Genomic DNA, 26,470 nt, shown 5'->3' with positions numbered 1-26,470 from the left:
AAGGAACATAAGGAAGCTCAAATCGCAGGAGGATGAATTATTTTAATAGAATGTCATAACCACAATAGTAAATACGAGCTTACCACTTTTCTTTTAGAGTCAGAATTTTCATTATGATAAAATTTCACTTTAAAAAGAAACTTGCATAAATTTAATTGGTTGTTTATTAACAAACCCAGAAGCCTGGATTTGCTTAACTTGTGAATGGCATAGAAGCTGTGTGCTTACCTGTTTCTTCAACTTTATGATGTTAAATTGGGATTGCTGACATTTAGTGTACACAAGCACGTATGCTTTTGTAATTACTTTAGAAATATTTCCTTTATGTTAAGTTAAAATCCTTATTCGTGAAAAAGAAATGAACTTTTAAAGTTTTTTTTCCTAAATTTTTATTAGAGAGGATTGAGGTTCTATATTGTATTGTTATATTACAATTTGCATAATGCTGATTAGTAGAGGTTGGAGGTATAAATGCAAATTGGTTTTTGCAATCAGAAAAGTTGGTAAAACTAAGTGTTCCCCCCCTCCCCCACTTAGAAATATATTATGACCGGCAGAAAGGTAGAAAATGAAGACTACATTAGTTTAAGAAAATTTGCAATGAAGGGAGACTAGCATTGTTTTAAAGCCCAATGTTGTTTAGTCATTTTGTAATAAATGTGAATTTGATGCTCCAGCCAGTAGTATTTCAGAGGGAGGGTATTTGTGGCTATGACCAAAGCTAACCAAGCAAGCAAACTTGATACTTTTTTTTAGAGCTGAAAGCAAAGGTCAGAAGTTAAGGCTATATATCCAGGTGGTTTAGTATCTGCAGTAGGGAATTAGCTGTTTGTTAGGACAGCAGGAAGTGTAATTCAGATTGCCTGTCTAATGTATCAGCAAGAACGAACTGTTCGTATTTTAAAGTGTATCAGTCACTCCAGATTCCCATCAGTGACGGGCTCAGCCTACTCATGTGTGCTCAGAGCCAGAGGAAGTTGGCCAGTCTTTTAAAAAATAAGCCAATGAACCTCTTACATTTCATTGGTGTTCTTTAGTTGATTTTTAAGTTTGTATCTACTCAGTATTTTTTTTTCAATGTTACTGATAATAACCAGGAAAGTCTTCAGCCTGATCAACTTTCACATGTTGAAGGCACCTACGCAATCAGCACCCGAAGCTCCTGCGGTTCCTGCTACGGAGACCCCATCTGATGTTGGCGTTCAGTGGAGATTAGCCCCCTCAGTGACTCTGCAGTATTTCTGCACTTGCGAATACAATTACCAACATAATAACATTTACTTAATTTCCCGAAGCTCCTTGGTAGAAGTGTTCTCAGAGGGTCTCGGCATAGCCTTAAAATGAAACACTAATGGCTTCTTCTCCAGTGACGCTGCAATGTTTATAAACTCCTGTGTGCTTGTTTCTGCTTGTTTCTGCTTCTCCCCCCATGTTCCATGTAGTGTTCAGTTAGAATTAGCACTTTTTTAAAAACTCTTCATTTGTGCCAAGTTTTGGGCTAATCTTGAGGGACCCAGTAATGAACAGGCATTAGTCCTTCTTTTGTGATCAGAAAAAAGGGAAAAAAGACTTAACAATGTCTATATATTTATCTTGAAATGGAAACTTCTTCCAAACTGATGATTTTATTAATTTCTAAAAATTCAGCGAGTCTGTAGCTATTCTAAGGAAGGACGGTCTGTTGGGGGTGTCCGTTGGCTGATTGCCCCACCCCAGACTCCCGCCGGAGGACGGAAGCCTAGTGTGTGCACAGGGCCCCGTTGCCCTGAGCCTAGGAGAGGTTGTGGGAAGGAGGCATTTTTTGTAAGACTGTTGTAATTGAGTTGCAGTGAACCGTGGGGCCATGACATGTGCACTAATAGAAATGAATCTTTTATGAAAGCGGTGGAGCTATGGAATATTGGGCCTGGTTCTTAGCTTTTTAGATAAAAAGCATGTATTGGTCATCTCCTGAGTGCAAAGCCCTGCATAGGGCACTACAGGGCAGGCAGGAAATAAAGACCAGGTTTCTGCCCCTGAGCTGTGGGGTAGAGATGTATAAAATTTTAGATTTACAAGGACCACATTTAGTCTGTTCTTCTCCCTCCCCCACCCCCACTCCTTTCATCCATGAAACCAGAGTGCTCCATTTTGCTACTTACTCCGTGGTGATCAGTAAACGACACTAGGACTTTCCAGTGGACCAGAGGGGCTGGGCTGCTCTAACAGGGCCCTGCAGATGGGTGGCTTATAACCACAGACTTGTCTTTTTCTCAGTTCTGGAGGCTGGAAGCCCGTCAAGGGGTCAGCACGGTCACCGTCTGGTGGGGGCACCTTCCCGGGTCCCAGGCATTGTCTTATCACAGTGCAGTCACATGATGGAAGGGGCAGGGGAGCTCTGTGGGGATCTCCTAATCTCATTCACCCTCGTGACCTAAGCACCTCCCAAATGCTCCTCCATTAACACTGCCCCTTTTAGGGGAAGCCATCTAAAGGACCTGGTGAGTGCTGGCACTTCATTGGTGCGGCTCTGGGGTAAGAGCTAACAGTAAGGTGCCCTGTGGGCACTCATCAGCACTCATCTTTGAAGGAAGAGGAGGGCCGTGCCAAGGGAAGCCATCCTTGGGAAGGTGTGGCTGGATGCTGGCCTTCCAGCTGGGCTGGAAGGAACCAACGAGCCAAGTGCATTGGACAGAAACCCCTTCCTCAGTGCCCTGCAGACAGAGCCCCACATGGCCTGCTGGCCAGGGCAACGTGGACCGCACGTCAATGCTGCTCACTCAGAGCAGGTGGGGACCGGTGGGTTTGGAGCCAGGAGGCCAAACACTGATAACTGACAGAAACTATCAGCTCACAGGAAATTTGGGAATATACCAAGTAATACCATTAGATACAATCATCAAAATTCACAAGGCGGATAAACCACTTAGTTCCTTCGACAAATAAATCGTGAGGAAAGCAATAAAAAGAAATGGAAGGGAAGCTTGGATTATAAGAGACTTAACAGATATGTGTATGTATCTTGTTTGAATTCTCATTGAAATGGACCAAGTATAAAAAGATTTTGATCCAAGAGAATATTTGAACATACTAAATAATTGCTTTCAGCAATCACTGTTCATTGTTTTGGATGTGATAATGATAGTGTGGTTTTGTCTTTTAAAAAATAACAAAACTCATCTTTCACAAACACATACCGAAATATTTACTGATGAAATGATGCGGGGTCTAGGATTTACTTCAGAAATGCTTTTGTTGCCTTTCTATTGAAAAACACTCTTAAGAATGTGAGCATCATTTTTCTTAGAGTACAAAAGTTATTACCACGCTGTGGCCCCCTACCTCAGCTGTGTACAGAAGTTATCAATCATGAATGATGACCTGTCTTTAAAATAATGTAATTTAGACTCCTGTTCCTGAGTTTTGTTTACAATGGGCTGTTTGAAATTTATGATGAAGATAACTGGCGTTTACAGAGACATATTCCATGGCTACCCTCGTATGCACATACTTGGACTTGGTTGTTTATGTTGTGAACAAAAGTGTCTGGTGCTTTATGGGATAGTTAATATTGTCTTATGAAAGGAAAGAAAATCAGCTATCACTTTGGGCAGTCTTGTTGACATAGACATATGTTTGCTATCTGTAAGCCTGAATATGCATTCTGCTGACATATTTACTGTTTCTATAAACCGTGGTATTCTTACACATTTCAGAAATGTGACTTCTATAGTGTTTGTCCTCTGTCTGCTGTTCTATTATTTATAGCGCCGAGTTGTAAATACTGAGAAAAATTCGTGTAAAAACAACCATGACTTCCCAAGAGACAATGTTTTAGATACCAATGAGTGCTTTTATTAATTTCTGAAATTTTTTTAAAGAAAAACCTTTTAAGTCAACTTTCTAGTGTTCTTCAGCCCTGCGTCTTTCACTCTTGTTAATTTCTTAGCTAAAAGTAAAGTACTGGAAATTTATCAAGTTCAAATGACAAGAGATAGGTAATCAAATTGTGTGCTTATGATTTTGATGGGGGGGAGGCAGAGTAGAGGGGGAGTTGGTGCAGTCTTTGTTAAATATCTTATCCTGGCCCTGGCCGGTTGGCTCAGTGGTAGAGCGTTGGCCTGGCGTGCAGAGGTCCCGGGTTCGATTCCCGGCCAGGGCACACAGGAGAGGCGCCCATCTGCTTCTCCACCCCTCCCCCCCTCCTTCCTCTCTGTCTCTCTCTTCCCCTCCCGCAGCCGAGGCTCCATTGGAGCAAAGATGGCCCGGGCGCTGGGGATGGCTCCTTGGCCTCTGCCCCAGGCGCTAGAGTGGCTCTGGTCGCGAAATAGCGACGCCCCGGAGGGGCAGAGCATTGCCCCCTGGTGGGCAGAGCGTCGCCCCTGGTGGGCGTGCCGGGTGGATCCCGGTCGGGCGCATGCGGGAGTCTGTCTGTCTCTCCCCGTTTCCAGCTTCAGAAAAATACAAAAAAAAAAAAAAAAAAAAGATAATAAATTTCTTATCCTTTTTTTTCACTTTTTAGGGGTTTCATAAATGGTAGACAGCTCATTCTTGTACCTAAAACTATGATAACTTGTTTTTGATGCTATGAATGTCAAGAACTGTGAACAACCTCAGATTTTACCCCACGGGCAAGCTAATGAGTCAGCTGGCCAGTTTCATGGATACGGGTATGAGACAAGGGACTTCTAGGTCAGAGACGAAGGACACTACTACCCACAGCAGTGGTCAGAGGATTAGCACTTTTGTGCTAGTTTCCTAGACCTCATTTCCCAAAGGATGAGGTGAGGAGGGCATCAGATAGCACCTGTTGATTCCATGGGTTACGTTACAGAGAGAAACTCCGAGGTAGGCACCTGGTTTTTACAGCAAGGAGTGAATGCCCTGGAAGGAGACATGCTCTTCACTGGACTAAAAAGGAGGCACACGTCTACGGCCACACCACCCTGAACGCGCCCAGTCTCATCTGGAAAGGAGGCACACGTCTACGGCCACACCACCCTGAACGCGCCCAGTCTCGTCTGGAAAGGAGGCACACGTCTACGGCCACACCACCCTGAACGCGCCCAGTCTCGTCTGGAAAGGAGGCACGCCTGCACTTGGCTCCAGAGGCTACCTCTGTCTTCCCAGCTGTCCCCAAAAAGCTAGTCTGGAAAAACCAGTTGGAACCTCACTTGCAGATGCATACGAGAGCCCCAGAGAATGACTTCCCAACAATGTAATCTTGTTTCTGTGCAGTCCTGGCTTGTCGAATGTTCACACAAATACCCCAGTCTCTCCGCCACTCTCGTTAATCTCTGGATAATCAGACTGACAGGCACTCAGAACAAATCTGTTCAGTATGTCATACAAAATTTAACCAAGGGCACCATCAGTAATACTCCAAGCATCAGGGTGAGGCCAGCCTCAGCCAGGTCCCTGGCATTGCCCAAGGTTCACCAAGGCCGTGTTGGACTGAGCTATGGGCATGGCCTTGTGTTCTATCTGCTGAACAGTGACACCACGTGTGTTTGGCGTGCAGACGGGACAACTGCAGCTGCTCAATGGAGTTCAGGTTTCAGCTCAGCCCAGAGCCGCTTGAGCCAGTGACTTTGCTGAGTGGGGGACAGAGTTTCACCCAGAGGGATAGCTGCCACTTTTCATAGAAAGCTGAGATGCCCCTGCCACGGGGAACTGGCCGGCTGGGTCTTGAGCATGTCATTTCCTGTTTGCCAAGGGAGGCTTATTGGGTCCTTCCCACCTGGAGAGTCAGCAGGTTGGGCTTGATCCATCCCTCAGTGGGAGTGTCAGCTGGGAGACTCACCAGGCCTCCAAGAACCGGGCAGTTGGTTTCAGCAGGAGCTCATAGCTGCTTTTTATAGGGATGTCCCTGGTGACGGTGGCGCTGGGGTGGTTTCCAAGCGCAGCACAGGTCTCTGGCTGGGCTGCCCTCTGCTCCCCGTGAGCGCTGGGGAGGGGCTCAGTCACAGAGACTGGGCTCGGGCTGAGCGTGCCGCTGCAGCTCGCTGGGTGCTTTGTGTACGGCATTCAGAGGGTGCTCGTCTGCAAGTAGACAAGCCAATACAAGGTGCAAAGCCGAATCCGAATACTCAGGTGAGGGGCAGACTGTCCCCCAGAACCCAGAGTCCCATAAGGTACCGCGCCTCCTGGTGGTGGGGATGGAAACCCTCTCCTTGGCTGCTAGAGGGAAGGAGCGTGGACCCGCCCATATCGTCCCAGCGGAAGGCACTTGTGTAGGAGAGGGTCACCAGCTAGCTACCTTTGCAGGCCGAGGTGGGAGATGGGTGGCACCCAGCAGGCTGTCTTCTACAGTGAGCACTGGATGGTCAGAGATGCTAAATCCTGATGCCCAGCTGGAGGAAGATAACCTGAGGAGCCAGGTTCTCCCAGGGATACACTAAGGCCTTGCACAGGCAAGTCAGTTGTTCTTGGGCCCCGGGTACTTCTGGGACAGAAAAGGAGTTGTTGGCAATGCCCAAGATGGCAACCAGGTGCCATCAGTCTGCGGTGGCTTTGGTTACACTCAGATGGCTGGAGCGGTCGGAAAGCCTGACCCAGGCAGCCAGGTCACTGGAGAATCAGCTGGTGCTATCCCTTCCACGGCCACGTGGGGGTGTGGATGGAGCTGTTGTTCCTCTCACTGCCCTGCTGCCTGACATCCTTACTCGGGCTCTTCTGACAGCTCTTCTCCTGGGGTTCAGTTTGTTTTTCTTGAGCCACTACAGGGAGAGGACATGGGGACAGTTCACAGTTTGCCCAGGATTGGCAATGTGCGGCTCTGAGTATTCTTATTTACAGAATATATTGTATTTAAATATCTTGCTTTAAAAAATTTATTATGTCATGTTTTTGCAAGTTTGGCCCTACAAAAGGCATAGAAAACAGAAAAGATTTAACAAAGTGATTTTTTTTTATACCAACCAGTGGAAGTGACTGACTTGAGACCCTCTCGTTTACAAATGTTGCATGGATGCCCATTGTAAGTTTGTCTTCAAAAGACAAACAGACCCTCTTGGCTTTACAATCTTCACCAAAATATCTGAGCACTGTAGGTGGTCAATATCAGTGCCAACTGCTTAATGAATGTTGGATAAAGGGGCAAATGGCATATTAAATCAAGGGTGTCACAGCTGGCTGGCTGTAAATGTATTCGGACATAATCACTTAGATAATTGAGTACGTACTTGCATTTTAAAAAGCCATTAGAAGACTGTCATCAAGTTCTCAGGAAAACTGCATGTTCATTCCTGTTTAAGGAGTTAAATTAAAAAAAATAATAAATTTTTTTTAGCCTGACCTGTGGTGGCGCAGTGGATAAAGTGTCAACCTGGAAATGCTGAGGTTGCCGGTTCAAAACCCTGGACCTGCCTGGTCAAGGCACATATGGGAGTTGATGCTTTCTGCTCCTCCCCCCTTCTCTCTCTCTCCCCTCTCTATAATGAATAAATAAAATCTTTATAAAAAAAATGAAAAAAATTTTTTTAATATTTTTCCCAGCAGAAAAAAACACTTGAGTTGTATTTCCTCTTAATTTTACTACATTTATTGTTAATATATTTTCTTATACCTCTTTATTCCATACTTTCTATTCCTGTTATTTTGTTTTGTTTTAGGAGGTTTCTTTAATGTGCTATCTCATCACTATAATTTTTTTTTCAGGGATGATTTTGTTACTTATTGTGTGTATTGAAATAATTACTTTTAATTTTTCTCTCCCTCCTGTCCTTCCCTGTGTTCCTTCCTCCCCCTCTTTGTCATCACCTAATATCCTCCAGCCTCTGGGGAGTCGCTAAAGAAGTCCTCTTCTGTGCCCCATGTTGTGTGAGCCGCTTTGAAAAGAGCATAAGAGATATCTGCTCGTGAGGTTCGACTCTTGGCATGCCTTTTTTTTTTTAATGGATTCTTATAGACATTTTTCTGTCACATTTTAACCTTCTTAAAATTGAGATGGCACCTTGCAGTCACTGTCAGCCAGGTGGCAGTCATGACCTAGTTGTGTGACAAGCCATTCTTTGAAACTTTCTGGTAAGGCTCTGGCTTAGGTTCCATGATACAAATATTGCTTTTAAAAAAAAAATCAAAATAATATACTCATCCTATATAATTTGGGAAGCAATTTCTATAAGTTGATGAAAGACAAAAGTCTGAAAGGCAATGTGTTTTCATATTAGGAATCAGGAAAATTGAAGCAGGACTTTTATTGATTGATTGATTGATTGATTGATTGATTGTGTTTACATAGATTCAAATGTCCCACCAAATATATCCTCCCCACTCCTGTGTTCCCCTCCATATCGCCCTTGCCTCCCTCTCCCCAACACCCTCCCCTCTTCCCTCCAGGATTTGCTTTTCTGCTCTATAACACTGTGTTATGTATATATAACTTCACCAATCTCTTTCCCTTCTCTGATCCCATCCTCTCATCCCCTTTCCCTCTGTCCGCTTTCCCTCTGGGCCCTTTGATCCTGCCTCTATCTCTATTCCGTTCCTCAGTTCACATTGTTCCATTGGATTCCTCAAATGAGTGAGGTCATATGATACATTTATTTTTCTGCCTGGCTTATTTCACTTAACATAATAGTTTCCAGGTCCATCCATGTTGTCGCAAAAAATAATATTCCCTTCTTTTTCATGACCCCATAGCAGGACTTTTAAACGATGAAATCTCCACCTGAATTGCTTTTTGTCCTGAGATTTCTTTCATTTTCCCACCCGCTCTTGGTTTCTTCAAGGATCAGGAACAGCCTGTTCTTCTTCTGGAAACACAGTGGTTATTGACGGGTTCATGAAAATCTTCCACTTTGCTGAGTTTTATGCTGAATCAGACTCCAGACCTCAGCCTCTGGGTTTGCATGAGTGTAGTAATAAGTAGGAATCAGCATCAGGTAATGGAGGAGGCCTCCTCCAGGGACTTTGGTGGGAGTCTACCTTTGTTCTGCCATTCGGTAAATTATCTTGCTTCTCACGCTTTCTAATTTTTTTCTTTGGCACAATGGAAAAAGTAATAGAGTTTCCCCATTATTTGTAGGGATGCAGTGATATAGTGCACATCCACTACTTCAGTTTATAACTTGTGCCTTTCTTGTTATCCTTGTATCCAGTGATGCTCAGTGCTGAGCATGTGGTCTGTGCTTGGCAGTGAGGGTACATCCGTGACTAGGGGATGACAAGTCCCCTCCCCTCTGAGCTTCTTCCCTAGAGGGGCAGATGTCAATACTTGATACATAGTGAGCACTCGGGTGTTGCCTTACTGTATAAGATGTTGTTGTAACACCCAGTTTATGTAACAGTGTGACTTGCTGTTTAATAAAATAACAGCTCCTTATTGTTCTTTCTGGGCCGACAGTGCCTGGGAGGAGAGAGCACGGTGATCTCCTCTCCCCCTCTCCCTCTAGCTCCTGGTTCATCAGCCTCAGAGGAGGGAGCTGCCAGGAGGCTCTGGTGACAGCTTGCTGTGCAGGCACTAAGGACACAGAGGCTAATGGCATAAATCCTTCGGCTTTAACCTTCAGGGGCAGAGTTAACCTGTCTCCTTTAGCTCCTATTCATAATCCTAGTCACACGTTCCTTTTAGCTCACTTGAGAAGTCTGTAATGTTAGAAGTCCTACTTGCTGAAGCCATCATGCTGAAGAGCATGAGTTCATTAACAAAAATAACGTTAAAAATGATTTCATTTTAATTTTCGTATGTCAAGCCTGAAGACATTCGCAGTCTCACAGCCATCTGGAACACCTTGACTTTCTTTAAGCAATCAGGCCAATAATAGCCCTATCAGAACGGAGATGAAAAAGCAAAATCAATTACTCAATTCTTTAGAGTCTCTGGCTGACATTGACAGGGGCAAGGAGGGTAAGCTAGTGATCATTACTTAAAATGGTCTAAAATATATTCCACTGTGTGCCTCCTCTCTAGCTTTTTCTCTTGCCATTATCTTTGTTTAAAAATAATAATAATAAACTGAGGCACATTCAATTTTTCAAGAGTTGATTTGAACAAACATCTCTTTGAATCGGGCAGAGCCGTGCCCAGGCCACTTAGGGGTATTCCGGGGAGGGACTTTTCAGGGCAGACTCCAGAAGCCTGCGAGGAAATTATTTGATTGGTTACAGCGTAAGTGATTGCCTTCATTGGCTGTTTGTGATTGGTTGTTCTTAAATTTCCTGTTCTCCAAGACTTGCTTACCTGGGTTACCAAGACATTATATCCTCTGGAATGGAACCGCCTCTTTCTTTAGTTACTTTAACTCTTCTCTCACCTTCACAACAGCCTACAAATTTTTAGCGTGTGCTTTACCCTCTTTTGTTTGACCCTCTTTTGCAGACGGTGCTTTCTCTGCCCAGAGTGCCCCACTGTTTCTGCCCAGGGCATTCGTACCCACCTTTGCCACTGCTGGGGTGGGCCTTCTGTGCCCCTGGCCTCTGTTCCCCTGGAGTAATGACTTCTTTATTCTAATGGCATTTTAAGATAACAGTGATTATTAAAATTTTATTTATGTACAGTCAAGAACTAAAGACTGCATTTTCTCTATTAAAAGTTACTAGAAATAATGTCCAAGGCATTATTATTTTATTTCAAACCAGTTGTTGCTAAAGAAGTTCCCCGGCTGATGCTAAATACTCAGGAGATTGGAGAGCCATTTGTTAGCTTGGAGATGGCCACGTGGGGTGTTGGCAGCATGGAAATTGGCAAAGGCTAGAAACCAGGGTTTTGCCCCACGCTTAGCTCTTTGGACCAGTGATTCACAGTATAAGTTTGCTAATGTGTCTACCTTATAACGTTTTTGGTACTTTTGCATTCTGATATGCTTCCTTTAAAAGTATAGAAAGAGTAAAGTTATAGTCTGGCTCATGGACATGTGCCCAGGGTATGACAACTATTTTATGTGTGTCCTGCTAGGGAAAGGGGAGGAAAGAGCCATTGTATTCCCTTCTGCCCATGTCATCTCTGGGTGCGCGTGGGGGTGGGGGTGGGTCCAGCTCAGACAGAAACCTTCCAGCCATGTAATTGCAACTCAATTACAAGCTTTACTGATTAACTGGGCCTTTAAGTCTTTGGAGTTTTCCTTCCCCCAGCTTGAGAATCAATGTCTGACTTTATAACAAATGCCATAGGAATAGAATTCAGTTTATAGCTGAGTTAGAAATGGGTCATATGCATTAACTTAGGGCAGTGATTTTCAACCTTTTTTGAGCTGCGGCACATTTTTTACATTTACAAAATCCTGGGGCACACCACCTACCAAAATGACACAAAATGACACTCTAACACAGTACATATTATACATATAGTTAATAATATAGTTTCTAAATGTATTTATACTCACACTTGACCATGTCTCACGGCACACTGAGAAACAGTTGAAAAACTGACTTAGGGGACAGTACGTTGAGCTTATTGTGATGCAGGCTTTCTGGGGGTTGGGGACTGGAAGGTCCGACCCACTGAGGGTTCTTGGCTTTCCTCAGGAAAGAACTGACACATGAACCAACAGAGAGTTGAACATGAAGGTATGTTTACCAGTGAGACAGTGAGACAGGGTGGGCTACTTCACCTCCAGAGCAGACCCTCCCTGGGGGCAGTCACTGCTTTAGTTGAGGCTCATTTAGTGGAGGGAGGGGGCCGTCAATAAGGGGAGGAGCATCCAGGATTCTTTCCAGGAAAGCAGTAGGGACTGAAAAGGGGGCGAGCCCTCTTGGCTGTTTTGTGTTTTCAGATGGGCTTTCCATTTCAATCATGGGAGGCTGGGATGTGTCGTTTAGGATGCTGATGGATTACCATGAGGGCAGGGGTTACCTCAAGGTGACATTAGTCGCCATGTTGGATCCCAGCTGGTCTTTGCTGGCTCTGAGCCATAAACCCATTGGGAGTTGGTCTTAGTATCTGCGTGACAGTCCCTACCCCTTATCATTACAGCCGTTTGACCCCACACTCTATCTCAGTTGTGTTCTAAGATTGTGTTTTTGTTCTAACAAGGTATGGTGACATTGGAAATAACTTTGTAAAAACATAGAAAGTCTTGAAGATTAATTGGGAAGAGATCTAACCATGCTTTTAGAATGTTCTAGGTTTCTGTGCATGAGTGTATGTGTACTTTTGGGGGTAACTGTTTCAGTGATCACCGGAAACAGCACAGTGAATATTTTTAAAGTCCAAGTTAGAAACAGATATTCATGACTCCTTTGTGCCTGGGCCTAGGTGAAAATTTGAAGAGAGAGTGGGTGAGTAACTTATTTTCTTCTACATATGAAGTATTCAAACTGTTTTTAAAGGAAAAGTGTGTAACTATTAGCAGAAAGAATTAAATACTGGGGTTTACAGGTGAGAACAATTAATGAATTTGCTTACAAATTCCCCTTTCTAACCTTTAAAAAAAAGCTTTTAAATGTAGCAAACACAGACTTGATTTGAGCACTTATATGAAACAAAGGCAAATACAGAAAAAGTGAACAATTTCCCTCTCCCCTCCTCATTTCCATTCCCATTCTCTAAAGTAATTGGCTTTATCATGTGACAGCTTTTTCCAAGTTCATGTCTGATAACCCTTGATGAAAAGAAATGCTCTATGTGAGAGAAGTAGGAAAATGCTAATAGAATTCTTAAGCATAACACTGATTTCTAAAAGTATTTCCTTAAGCTTTGAAGACTAAATGTTTTCTGAGTTCTCTCCAACACGTTTCAGTGGAGGAAAAACTCTATTTTGGTCTTTAAAGTAGAGTGAGTTTCTTCTTCCTCCCTTGGCTGTCCTGAGAATTCTGTCCTAAGTTCTTTCCCTGGCTTCTTAAAAAACAAACAAAAACAACTTTAAAATTTACTCAGTTTAATTAGAATAAGTTACTTAGTGATTCTTGGAGGAAAAAACATTAGATAGAGTTTCACAAATTATCTGTTTTTAATATTCACTCTGAAACCCAAATAACCTGTTATTTTACTGAGTCCTTGTTGTATTCCAATGTGATATTTAAAGATTGTTAACTATCTTCTTCAGTGTTTGCATCTTGCTTTTTCCACTTATTTTTATCTTGAAGATTTTCCCATGTTAGAGCATGTGGAACTGTTCTGCATGAGACATAGTCCAGTCCTGTGTTAGTGGGTTGTTTCCATTATTTTTCTATTAAAAACAAACCCTTGGCTATCTTGGCTTACAGACTATTTTGTGTATATTTATTCTATGGAAAAAAAAAAAAAGAAAGCAGTAAACGAGAAACCTATAGTGCCCAAGATAAAAATGTCCACCAACCCTGAGTTTAGTAAGATTTCCTCCAGTGTGGCTTCTACTCTTGGTATGACGGAATCATGTGTATGTGACCAGAATTCACAGTACAGTTATTTTTAATTTAAATCTATGTATTCTTCTTCTACTTCTTCCCCTTCCTCCACTTCTTCCTCTTCTTCCTCTTCTTCTTCCCCTTCCTCTTCCTCCTCCTCTTCTTCTTCTTCCTCCTCTTCCTCCACCTCTTCCTTCTCACTTCCTCCTCCTTTTCCTCTTCCTCCTCTTCTTCTCAGAAGTCTTGTGACCCTAAGGTGGTGTGCTATGGAATCAGTGTCCATTTCAGAAGGCAGTTGAACGTGCTTAGTAAACTCTGAAATTCCAAATAGAGCCAGTTGTTTTCTCCTAACAAATTGTAGGTCTCAGAGAACATCAGTCTGTGCTCTGTGTCCCAGTTCAGCTTAATGTCAACTTATATTGATTATAAATATTGGTATAATTCTTGAATCAAAATTCTGTTCAAGGAATATTAAAACAGAATATTATACATTATTTTTATATAAAAATGAATATTATACATTCATAGAGTTGTTACACGTGAAGCCCCAAACCTGCAAAACCCACGCAAAACACTCCTCCCTGTACCCAGCCATGCCCCACTGGGAGGTGTGCAGAAGGGAGAGTGTGCTGGCGTGATGAACCTCTCTAACCCTCCTGTGCTGGGCAGTGGGAGGGACCCTGCGCCTTTTCAGGTGGTCAGACATGGCTAGAGCTTACAGGAGTAGCCTAAGGAGGAAAGGGAGGACTTTCTCTTTGTTTTAGAAGCACTTGCCAAACCTTGATGCATTCTGCCTTCAAAAAGCATTTTTAAACCAACTTCTCAAGTGTGAGCATTATTGTGGGCCAGGCTGTCAATGTGTCAAAACTAGAGTGATGGGCTATAATTTTTTAGTCCTTTATGATGAACCCTTAAGGTTATGACATTGCGTCTACAGTTTGCTAGGCAGGGATTGATTTTCTTGACTGACAGGAAACAGTTTATTGTGGCCCAGGTCCCCAGAGCTCAGACAGCTGACAGAGCAGCTTTGAACTCTGCCAGCAACTTGGGAGGTGTCAGTGGGTCGAGGTAAAGAACTCGGCTTCTTCCATTTGGGTTTTAGTGAGGATGTGTTTATTGGGAACAATGAGATGGCTAACCTTTGCAAGGGTAAAGAAAATGTTTCTTGGTATATAGTCTTCTCCTTTTATGTCAAGAAAGACTCAAAACTTTGTCAGACTTAACCTCCACCCCCTGTGCTCTCTACTTCTTACACGATAAAGGCTTACTAGGTTGTGAAATACAAAAAATTCTTTTTTATGAACTAACCTGCCTTTCTATCATATGTGGATGCCTGTGAAAATTTATTGGGGCAGTTTGTTCGCAGTGACATAGTTTTATATCATATTAGGATTACCAAACTTGGACAGACCCATTTCTGTTGCATCATGGGAGGTAATGATCTTAGATGGAAATTGACTTAACCTTTCAGAATCTATTATGCTTTCAACCTCAGTGGTTGAATAATGATAACTAGATATTTGTCCATGTTTTGGGGGCTCACTGTCGTTACATGGATTTCTTTCTTCTTAAATGGGTAGTTAATATAGACAGCCATTTAGCTTAAAAAGGCTTAATCTGTTCTCACAGGAAATATTTCCAAACTAATCATATGGTTGGACTCCTATGGACCATCTCCTCTTTCTTTAAGATTTTTCTTTCATTCCGGGCATGTTAAGTTTGAGGTGTCTGTTACATATCCAAGTGGAGCTGCTGAGGAAGCAATGAAACCCAGTTCTGGAGTTTGCAGGGGAAAGCCTCAGGTTGGAGACATGAATATGGAAGCCATCATTATGCATGGTATTTGTGCCCATGAGTCTAGAGGGCAGTACTTGGTAGTCAATATAGACTGATAGAGAAAAGCCCCAGGAGAGACACCTAGAGTACTTCTGGATTAGAAGCTGGGGGTGCTCGACATTTATTCAGTCTTTATTGAGGGCTTTCTGCTCAGATGAGAAGTGAAAATGGAGACTGAGAAGGAGTGGCCAGACAGATATGAAGAGAGCCAACAAAGAATGGTTTCCAAGCAGTTGAAGGAAGACCGTGATTCAAGAAGGAACGGTGCAGAAAGTGATGTGCTCTGTTTTGCTAGTGAGCTGTGTTGGCCAAGGTGACAATTGAGATATAGCCCTTGACTTCTACAATAGCAGGTCATCAATGACCCTGATAGTAGTTCAGGAAGTAGTGGGATGAAAACCTCATTGAAGTGGGTTTTCCTGAAGATTGAGACAGAGATAGTGTCTGAAGATGGTGTAGAGTAGAGTGACCATCTAATGCAGGGGTTGGGAACCTTTTTTGGCTGAGAGAGCCATGAACGCCACATATTATAAAATGTAATTTCATGAGAGCCATACAACGACCCGTGTACATTATACATTATCCAATAAAAATTTGGTGTTGTCCCGGAGGACAGCTGTGATTGGCTTCAGCCACCTGCAACCATGAACATGAGCGGTAGGAAATGAATGGATTGTAATAAATGAGAATGTTTTATATTTTTAATGTTATTATTATTTGTATTAAAGATTTGTCTGCGAGCCAGATGCAGCCATCAAAAGAGCCACATCTGGCTCACGAGCCATAGGTTCCCGACCCCTGATCTAATGTATCATCTAGACCAGGATGTGTGGCCAGTGGGTGGGGTATCTCTAGGGTATATCAAATAATTACCCTTGGTGTGGGGGGACCAGAGAGATTTTGCAGAGAAATACCTGTTTGTGTCTGTGTTCACTTTCTCAGAAGCAATTTTTTATATGACTTACAAATTCTTAAGTCTATTGGTAATTCGATCATTTTAATAGACTTTGGTATGGAATATTTGTTCAGAGTTTTTAAAGCGCTGCTTTGTCCACATACAATTAATTTCCGCAGAGGAAAAATTGGCTTGACAGTTTTGATTTCCCAGAGCACACTAGAAAAAATATCCTCTTATATATAAAGGTTGTACAATATGAAAATAAAACTCTGTGCCCTACGGTTTACATTACTTAATTGAAATACTTTCAGGGATGAGAAATTCATAATAATGGTTTTTGGTCCTCTAACAAAATAATTATTTTATATATAACAACTGGCATGTGTTTTGGCTATAATGATTTTATCTGAGTTCCATATATATAATATATATATATTTTGAACAGAGATCATAAACTATTGATAACTTGCTAATGCACTTCAGTACATTTTTTTTCTATTATAAGTTGTGCTTCATTTTAAAGTGTTTTCATTAAAGTACTGGTCTTTAATTCTTTTCTTTTAAAAAAATTTGATAACATATTAGTTAAACCATTTATGTTTTATTAAAGAAACAACATAATTTTTATGGTATGCTATACATATTTTTTTCCCACAAAACAATAATTAAAAGGGAAAAGATAAAATTGAACAGTATTTAAAAATAATATTGCTGTTTATGATAGCTTTCCACAGTCATTAGTTAATATTTTAAGGTACCACAGCAGGTTCTCAGCTTTGGTAACCTGCTGGGCTCTCTTATGGTGCTTTTAAAAAATTATGATGCGCAGGCTGAATTCAGGAACATTGATCAGAGTCTCTAGGGATGCAGCTCTGTGACTGACACACAGTGAGGTTGAGATCCTCCACTCCGTATACCTAAAGGTTATCATTTGTGATAACTGATATAAATCCAAAGTTCATATCTTTTAATAACCTTCCTGCCTGCCTGCCTCCCTCCCTTCCCCCCCCCCCTCACTTTGCCCTCCCTCTGCTAAATTCTTGTCAATGCTGGCTAGATTGTATTTGAAGGCTGTTAGGAGCCACCACTGGGAGGTACAAGTGATCAGTTCTGCCGTGTGGGTTGATGATCTGGACCTGTAAAATATGGTTCCGGACACAAATGCAGGAAACAGTAGACTCAGTTTACCTACTTATTATCTCTTTTTTCCATAGGAAACTTGAAATATTGCCTTGTGATTCTGAATCAGCCTTTGGACAAAAGTTTCCGTCATCTTTGGAGCAAAGGTAATCTTAATTACTGTGTATAGTTCTTAGCTTTCTACTCTATTTGGGATTGAGTAACATGACTATTAAATATCTCAGAACCAAAACATAATAGCAAAAAGTGATTTTCAAAATAAGGTGACTTAGTTATTGAATTTTCAGAAGAATCTATTATTGCTTGTCTGTTAACTTGTTTATATATGTGGTTTCCTCAGCATGGGACCCCCAAGTAGCATCACTCAGTGTATTTCAGAACTACTGAGTGGATGTTAATCCTGAGTCCTCAACAACTCTTAGTTCCAGTGCAAATATTTTTGGCACAGTGACAACAAAAGGCATCTCAAGTCTCCGTCTTCCCAGCTTCCAATAATGAGATATCTGCAGGGTGACCAGATTTGCAAAATTAAACAAGATCTGCCACCAGTATATTAGAAACTCCAGGGATGCTGAAAAATAGAGTTAAAAACAGACTAGTTTTGCAGAATTAATACTTCTGTGAGGTTTCATGTAAGAAACTGGCTTTCTTAACTATTTGTTATTCTTTGACTTTTATATCATGAACTCCAGCCTAGGAAATAATATTAAATATCATTTGCTGTTCTGAAACTCTGCTCTCCCATGAAATCTTGAAGTTTCTTGTTGTTGTTGTTGTTTTCCAAAGGGTTACTTCTGCTCAGTTACCAGTGTAAGTTTTAGGGCAAATAATAGATAGGCAGAAGAACTTGATTCTCAATGTATTGATGCCTATTCTTTATCCTCTCTCATCACTGCAGAATATTTGAGTATTCTCAACACTAAGGTTATGTGTCTCAGAATGAAGATGTTTTGTAACAAGCCTAATCAGTGGACAGAGGTTGTGCAGATCTTAGAGGGAATAAATCATCACAGATTTTGTATGACGAATTTTTCTTGTCCTATACGACTATGATGAAAACTCATGATATTCTAAATGTGTCCATCTTTAAGTTAGCCAACTTAAAATTTCACATTGTATTTGTACGAACATGGCCCTCAAAGTTGGAAAATTGTTTAACCATTAACTAATCTTCCAGTGCACTTCCTGCTTGCTTGCTTGCTTGTAATTAGGTGGTTTTTAGAGTGCTATAAAGATGTTAGGTCTTTTTGTCACCTTATCTCTAGTGCCTAGAATGTGACTGGCACCTAATTGCTTACTAATTAGAGTAAGTGAAAGAGTGAATTTAATATGTTCCTATTGCTAACATCAAAGAACTGTAGATACATTCATTTTTCTCTGAACTTCTATCAGGTTTTATTATATTTTTAGGAAAGTGTGTGAACAACTGTGTTTTGTCTCAAATGTTAGAGACAAAATAACCACTGATAGAATCTGTTAGGAACCTTGGAAAATAAAAACTACATCTTAAGAAGTCTCATGTTTGAGGGGTGAAGGGTCCTATTTTGCACAGGGTATGAGATGGTGTAGGTTTTTTTAGCTGAAAGAAGTTCATTTCCTTAGTTTTCCAAAGAGGTTTTTTTTTTTTTTTTTCTGAAGCTGGAAACGGGGAGAGACAGTCAGACAGACTCCCGCATGCGCCCGACTGGGATCCACCCGGCACGCCCACCAGGGGGCGATGCTCTGCTCCTCCGGGGCGTCGCTCTGCCACGACCAGAGCCACTCTAGCGCCTGGGGCAGAGGCCAAGGAGCCATCCCCAGCGCCCGGGCCATCTTTGCTCCAATGGAGCCTTGGCTGCGGGAGGGGAAGAGAGAGACAGAGAGGAAGGAGGGGGTGGAGGTGGAGAAGCAAATGGGCGCTTCTCCTATGTGCCCCGGCCGGGAATCGAACCCGGGTCCCCCGCACACCAGGCCGACGCTCTACCACTGAGCCAACCGGCCAGGGCAGTTTTCCTGAAGAGGTTTTGATTTGAAAAATTCCCATGCCTGGCAGACACCAACTAACCATTTGATTTGCATACAAAATGATCACTTGGTCAGTCTATATACACACATATGTGGAGAGAAGGGAAGGTAGCTAAGGTATCAAATGGATGGAATTGGTTAGAAAATTCGCATTTCCGAAAGAATGTTCCTGAACTTCTCTCCCATATACCTCTGGGATAATCTGCATTCGGGGTCCATTAATTCCCACAAAAAGCAGATCTGTTAATAAACACCAAGGAAAGGGAATAGCGCTTTTGTGATTCTAGTATCAGAAGCTGTGGTTTTATGTTTGTGTCTCTCTTCTTCCAAGAAAAGGCACTTTTTCATTTTTTCCGAGAGAGGCCAGAAGAAAGTAGGATGCAGCTCAGTGGATTGGGGTTTCTGCAGCGAGTGGAGGTATTTCCTGAAAGAGCAGGCTGTGGATGGAGACGCAGTCGCGGAAGGTGACGTAGTCCACCTTCATTTCCTCCCACGCTGGAGAGGCCCGTCAGACCTGTAGGAATCTGGAAACTGGTTTTTATCCTGGCTCCGCTTACAAGTTTAGGCTGCATGTACTCCTTTGTGGTAGAGAAGCATTTGTGTGTCTGTTCCGTTTTTGTCCCACATGCCTTAGTGGCTTCTCCCTTAGAATACACCGTTTCAGGATTTCATCTGAGTGTTTACTCAAGGTTGTGCTAGTTAATTGACTACACGTGAGTTAAAGAAGATCTCCCTGGTCACTCCTTGTGTATAATTACAGATGGAAAACACCACTGGAACATTTCTGGCAGTGCTGGTCTTTGGAGGAAGCTGAACCTCCCTGAGCTGTGAGGTTTAGGTCATAGCTACTTGGGGTCTTTGGAAAGAAGGCACCCCTGGGAGACACAAGATACAGTGTGATGTCTGTGCCTGCTCCTTCTTTCTACACCTAGAGTTTCCTGGTGATGTTTGGGTCAAGCTGAATGGGGCACGCAGGGAGAATCGGAGGGTAAACCAGTTGTTTAAGCTGGTAGGAGGAGGAACTCTAGGGGGAGGAAATACCCTGTTTTTAAACATATCCAGTAGAACACACTCAGTGTGAATTGTTTGACACATCTGAGGGCATCATCTCCATAGAAGTGAGACAGTGAGACCATCTAAGGAGGCTTCTTTGCTATGTAGTTATGTTGAGTTTAGTCTTTAAGGATTTGCTGATTAGGACTACCTGGATAGAGTATCCTGTATACTTTTGTCATTTAAATGCATCCCTGCAAAGACCCAGCAGGAACATTAGCTTGGAAAATTCTAGGTTTTAGGATACTGAAATTTCAGTTAGGATGATCTGGGAGGCATCTGCTCTAGTGATGAGCAGCTCAGTCGTTAGACTTAAGATGCCAATAATAGTTAGGCTTATCGCAGTTTACTGAACTACCAAATCGACACTACTTTTGTCATTTTCTGTGCTTCGGGTTTCACAGAACTTATGCTTTAAGCACATTTAAGAGAACATTGAGCCAAAGATCTGATGAGCAATTTGCATACTTGGTTCAAGTCCATTAAGCAAGAACAGTCACATAGGAGCTGCAGTCCCTGTAAATAAGGCTGGGAGAAAAGAGCTACACCAGCCACACAGAAACACTCAGGGACGGTAAAGAGATTACTTCAATATTGGAGACATTTAATTTATTAGTGGTGCCGAACGAAATATGTGTTGTTTGATATGAGGCCAGAGACACATTCTGCTGCTCCCATCCCCAAGATGGTGGTGCATTTCTACCAAATTAGATCTTTTCTCATTCTGGGCATTATTATACATTTATTTCCAGGTAATAAGGACTCCCATGTTACTTTCTTTCTCAGGGTTCTCTCCTGTGCTTTTCTGTTTTATTAATCTTAGTATTACAGGGCATTCACGGAATTGCTCCAAAATTTCGAGTATTTTATATTTGAAATGCACTTATAAATCTTCTGCTGTGCTTCCTAATTCCATGGCACTTTCTATGAGATGTTGCACGTGAAACTCTAAAAGAGAAGAGTCAGTTTTAAATATCAAGTTTCACAGGATTACATCACTTAATATGTTTACTGAGATGCAAAAAAAAATTCCATTTTATTTTGTTATTTAATCTATGATTTTTGAGCCCTATCTGTGTTGAGTGGTGTGCAGGGTTTGGGTCCCAGTGAGGTAGATGTGGGCCTTGTTCTCAAAGTATTTTACAGCCCAGTGTCCGGTGTGCAGTCCCACTGTCTGCATGTGTCACTATACTCCCTGCAAGTAAAAGTCTGGTATTGTTATGGACTGAATTGTTTTCACCCCCAATCATATGTTGAAGCCCCAAGCCCCAAGTGACAGTATTTGGAGATGGCACCGTTAGAGAGGTGATTTAATTAAATGGTGTCATAGGGTGGGGTCCTAATGCAATAGGTTGTAAGAAGAGGTGCCAGGGATGGCACCCCTTGAGGAATGGCCCTGTGAGGATACAGCGGTCTGTAAGCCAGGGGGAGAGGCTAAGGAGGGATCCCCTGCTGACACCTTTATCTTGAACTTGTAGACTCCTGAACTCACTTATTTTTGAAAATTGACCCAACTGTATTTTTACCTGCTTCATATTCAGTCTGAATCAAAATGAAAGGAAATGTATCCTGTTGAATGGATAGTGTCACTTCAGTAAATTTTAGTAGCATTTCATGTACAAGTAAACATTACTAACAGTTGGTTGAAATCCTGCTCTTTCATTGGTAGCATTTAATGAATGCTACCAATCTAGTTCTGCAACTTCTTTTAAAGCAAACCAATAATAAATACGTCAGCAAAATAAGTGAGGAATAGCTACAGAGATAAATAGCAAGTTATTTACAATTATGCAATTAAAAATTGTAAAGTTGAATGAACTTTAAAATATGTGTGGAAGAGAGTGTTTATCGCTGAACTTGTTATTACCAGTGCTCCTGCTGTGTTAGGACAGTCATTAGCCCACATCTAATTGATGTTTGGCTCATTGAACTGGGAGGTTATATCACCCTTGACTGACTAGTTGGATACCATTGTTATCTTTATTTCATTTGACCTCTCGAAAGAGCACATTTTCTGCTCTGGTACCATAAATAAAAGAGAGAAGAAACATTTCTCCAAAACAAGCTAATCCATGTTTACCTCTTAACTCTCATCTTCTTACAACATTGGTAATCAGATGTGCTTTTATTTGTTATTAACTTGTGAAATTGGTTGTATTTCTGACTGGTTTCTCCAAATTTGTGTGATTCTTGTCCATTTTTATTTACTCCCCTTGTTATTTGGAACCTTAAATGATATAATAGATGATAGAGGAACTTTCAAGTTTTGAAGTAGCTGTTGGGAACTTTGTCAAATAAACTAATAAATAATTATGTTAATACTGAAGAAAATTAAAGAATTGGAAAATCTATCTTGACCCATCAGTATCTAGAAAATAAGTCTGCAGGTAACCAATATTGTGAAGGGAAAACACAAATATATATTTTTCAATATGCCTAAACAACAAAAACTAAATTCCCACATCTGGATGATATAGAGAGCATCTTCCAATTTCAGAAATTCCTTTAGTTCTTATTTTATTGTCTCAGGGAAACGACATCTTTCCTGAACAGATTTTATAAGGATGTATGAACCAATGTTCCTTAGACCTTTGGGTGATAAAAATTATATAGTATCAAATAATGTGAGAGAAATTTTCAGGAGATTTAGATCCGTTAGCACTGTAAGGATAGCGATCATGGGGAGTAATCAGGACTTGATTCCTCAGGACTTGAGTGGTCACTCTAATGTCAGGGATGGAGGCTGTATTTTAGTATTTCTTCATGTTTACTAGTGTGCTTTCAACTTTTTTACTACCTATAGTCTGTGCCTAAACCAGTGCTTTTCAACTGTGTATTACCTCCTTCCCTGCAACTCGCCAGTTCTGTTTTATAATGTTGCTTGGAGAACAGCAATTGGTCATTTTAATTAAACAGTATGGAAGTTTTGCATGGGGGGAGGGGTGGTTTGCATCGCACAGAATTGTTTTAGTTGCTAACTTTCCATATCGGATTACGATTTGTTTTCACATTGCTGACACCAGCTCTGTTATTCTTGGCCTGAAGTATATTCACCACTGGATGTTTCTATGTATATCTGTTACTCAACGAATTTGAAACTACCTCATCGTTCTCTTAAAATGGAGATTTCTGTGGACTAACCTTTCTTTGCTGTTCACTAAGATGCATTATTTGAAGCCATTCTCCATCCCCCCCTTCCCTTTTTTTTTTCAGTCTTAGATCTTTTACCAGGGTTGTCAGTTTTTTTCTTGACTGGTGCTTATCCATTCTTTTCTCCTACCACAACTAATCTCTTCTAGATACTGATCCTGTCCTAGTCAGTGTTGGCTGATCTCAGAATAATGTGCCTCCCTCTGGTGGCTTCCTCTTTCTATCTTTCCTGTTCATCTCTGGATTCATTCCATAGGTTCTTACTCTCCCTACTCAGAAGCTTTGAAGGTGTCACCATTGCCTACAGGACCAACCTCTGATTCCCTAGGCTTTTAGGTTCAACATTTCTGTACCATCCTTACTCTAATGTGTGTTGCCTTTACAAGTAGACTCTTACCTTTTATGGGGGTAAGGTTTTTGGCTATTGTCTGGTACGTCAGTGCTGAATACAGCACCGTGCATGCTGTGGGCCATCAGAGACTGTTGGAGAGAACCTGCCTGGAATGCAGAGAGAACTCTTACAACCCAGTAAGATGATAAATGACCCAGTAAACAAAGGTGCAAAGGATCTAAATGGACAGATTTCCAACAAAGATATAGGGACAGCCAATATGCACGTGAAAAGGTAGATGCGCTGTATTATTGGTCATCAGGGAAATGCGAGTCAGTGAGAGTCCACTTCCCACCCACTGAGGTGATTGGCATCAGAAGGTTCGATCTGTGCTGGGAAGGGTGTGGAGAGGTCAGAACTCAAATACACTGCTGGTAAGAGCGTAAGATAATGAAGTCCCTTCCAGAGGTATTCTGTCAGCTTATTAAATATGGAGTTACCATTTGACCCAAAAATTTCTCCCCTAGGTGTATTCCCCAGAGAAATGAAAACATGTCAACACACACAGAACTTGCACGTGAATGTTGATTAGCACCATTATTTTTAATAGCCAAAAAGTGGAGACAATCGTAACGTCCATTAACTATTGAATGCATAACCAATTGAGTGGTATGTCCATAAAATGGAAAATTGTCCACAAAAAGATATAAAATACCGATACGTGCTACAACATGGATGAACCTTAAAAACATTAAGCTACATGAAAGAATCCAGGCACAAAAGACCTCATAGGGTTCCATTCATACGGAACATCCAGAACTGGTAAGTCTACAGAAATTAAATACATTTGTGGATGCCCAGAGCTGAGGGATAGGCAGTTAGGGAGAGGTCCAAAGATGTATGGGATTTCTTTCTGGAGTGATAAAAATATTTTAAAATTGACTGTGATGATGGTTGTACAACTCTCTGAATATTCTAAAACCATTGAATTCTTTAATGCAGCCTGTGGACACCAGGCAGGGACTTGCTCTGTTGTCAAACTGTTAGTTATAGTGAAATGGAAGGATAAAGCAAACAGCCCTTCCCAATCCATCCATCAAGTTTGAACAATAAAATGCCGTTACTAAATCATCATTATGCTGAACCACATGGGACAGATCCATAAAACACAACATGGAAAGGATAAAACTGCACATATCACCCCCCCAACTGGTTAAGGATGACCATTAAACTCGACTTTACCCTGACAATTGTGATTTAAATGGCAACCTACACGCATGAAAATAAATGGTCTATTCTGCCTCTTCTTTCTCTCCCTGCTTTCTTTATTTATGTTGGTCGTAACTCGGCAACCAATAAAGGGTGGTGGTGAATATTGCGTGAAGGCAGCAAAGTCAACTTTAACCAATAAAGGAAGGTCTTATCAGTGAATAGCAAACTGTAGGTTACTGAGAAAATAACACATAAATCCACAGCAAGACGTCAGATATGAATCCGGGTGTCCTGACTGCTGAATACACCTAATATATATTTTTACATAGATGATTGAATGGGCAAATCAATATGTGCAATTTCATTTGAAATGTCATTAACCAGAAGTCTAATTCACTATGTTTAATGTTAATGTCTATCAAGGAGGAGGAGAGATATTGAGTACTTCAGAGGCAAAGGCTGAGCAAGGCGATTTTTATTTAGAACTAAGCCCAAATCAAAACAAACTTAGTTTAAAAAAACAGCACACAGAAAAATTAAACTTAAATTATACTATAGTTTACATTAAGTTATTATACTTATATATTATACTACAAATAGGTTCCCAGATCATTTTGTATTCTGGATCACTCATTTCCTTAGAAAATTATTTTCTCTGAATGAATATTTTATTTCTAAAATGTCCCCCCCAAAATAAACTTATATTTAAATATTTTTTTTATAATGTGGCTGAACATTATACAAAACCTCAAAAATTATGAAAACAATTGGAAGATTATGCCTAAATAAGAAGAGGCTCTGCTGTGTGGCATTATTGTCTATGGGAACAAACTGTGTCACTTTTCAAATTAGGGTCCTTCTTCCTTACATGCAAATCAATCACATGTGTATACAATGACAATGACCATGTGAAAATCAAAATTTAAAACACAGTGTCACTAAAACCACTTCAAATAAATCAAAATACTTAGGTACAAGCCCAGAAATACATGTCAAAGATCTGTGTAGTAAAATTAAGATCTATGACTCCAGAATGTTGGAGTTGGGGCCACCAGGTAATCGGGATACGTGTGAGATCTGAGACCCACAGGCCCAAACTGCGTGGATATGTCCAGAAGTGAGGACAGAGTGTCAAGTCTGCTGTAAATTAAACCTTAAGGAAAGTAAACATCCCAATCAAAAACATTAAGAGTTATCAGAATAATGAAGATCAGACGATGCTAAATTATATCTTAATGTCTATTGTTTCTTGTAACTGCTTACTGAGATTTAATTCCCATCCCATAAAATTAACACACTCTAGGCTAAGCTGTGATGTTTGCTAGATTAAGTATATTAAATGCGTTTTTGAGTTAGGATATTTGAAATTTGCAGTGGGTTTACCTAGACATAGCCCCAGTGTAAGGTGAGGAGCATCTGTGTACATAATTATTTCAAAAGGAGATAGAGGTTGAAAAGGAGTTAAATGGCAGTGAGAGTTTTTATACCAAAACCTACCAGACACTGAGGGACTAGCATAACATCCCTACCACAGGTCCAAGGGCTGTGTGTGCATGCGTGTGCTTCCCAGTTGTCTACAGTGGGGAGCCTGCATTTTCTTA

General features: G+C 41.3%; 1 protein-coding gene across 3 annotated transcripts in view; it reads left to right on the top strand.

Annotated features, from left to right (window-relative positions):
- The window catches only part of TPK1 (thiamin pyrophosphokinase 1), a 151,340-nt gene that overhangs the window by 19,350 nt on the left and 105,520 nt on the right, over nucleotides 1-26,470 (top strand). For all 3 annotated transcript variants that reach the window (XM_066362946.1, XM_066362947.1, XM_066362948.1), the window contains one exon: nucleotides 17,194-17,265. In XM_066362946.1, coding sequence (XP_066219043.1) covers nucleotides 17,194-17,265 — 72 coding nt within the window. The remainder of the gene's footprint in view (nucleotides 1-17,193; nucleotides 17,266-26,470) is intronic.

Source organism: Saccopteryx leptura, chromosome 2 (genome assembly GCF_036850995.1).
Source record: "Saccopteryx leptura isolate mSacLep1 chromosome 2, mSacLep1_pri_phased_curated, whole genome shotgun sequence".
In the NCBI taxonomy this organism is placed as follows: domain Eukaryota; kingdom Metazoa; phylum Chordata; class Mammalia; order Chiroptera; family Emballonuridae; genus Saccopteryx; species Saccopteryx leptura.
Note: the sequence above shows the minus strand (reverse complement) of the source record. Positions and strands in the feature narration are given on the sequence as shown.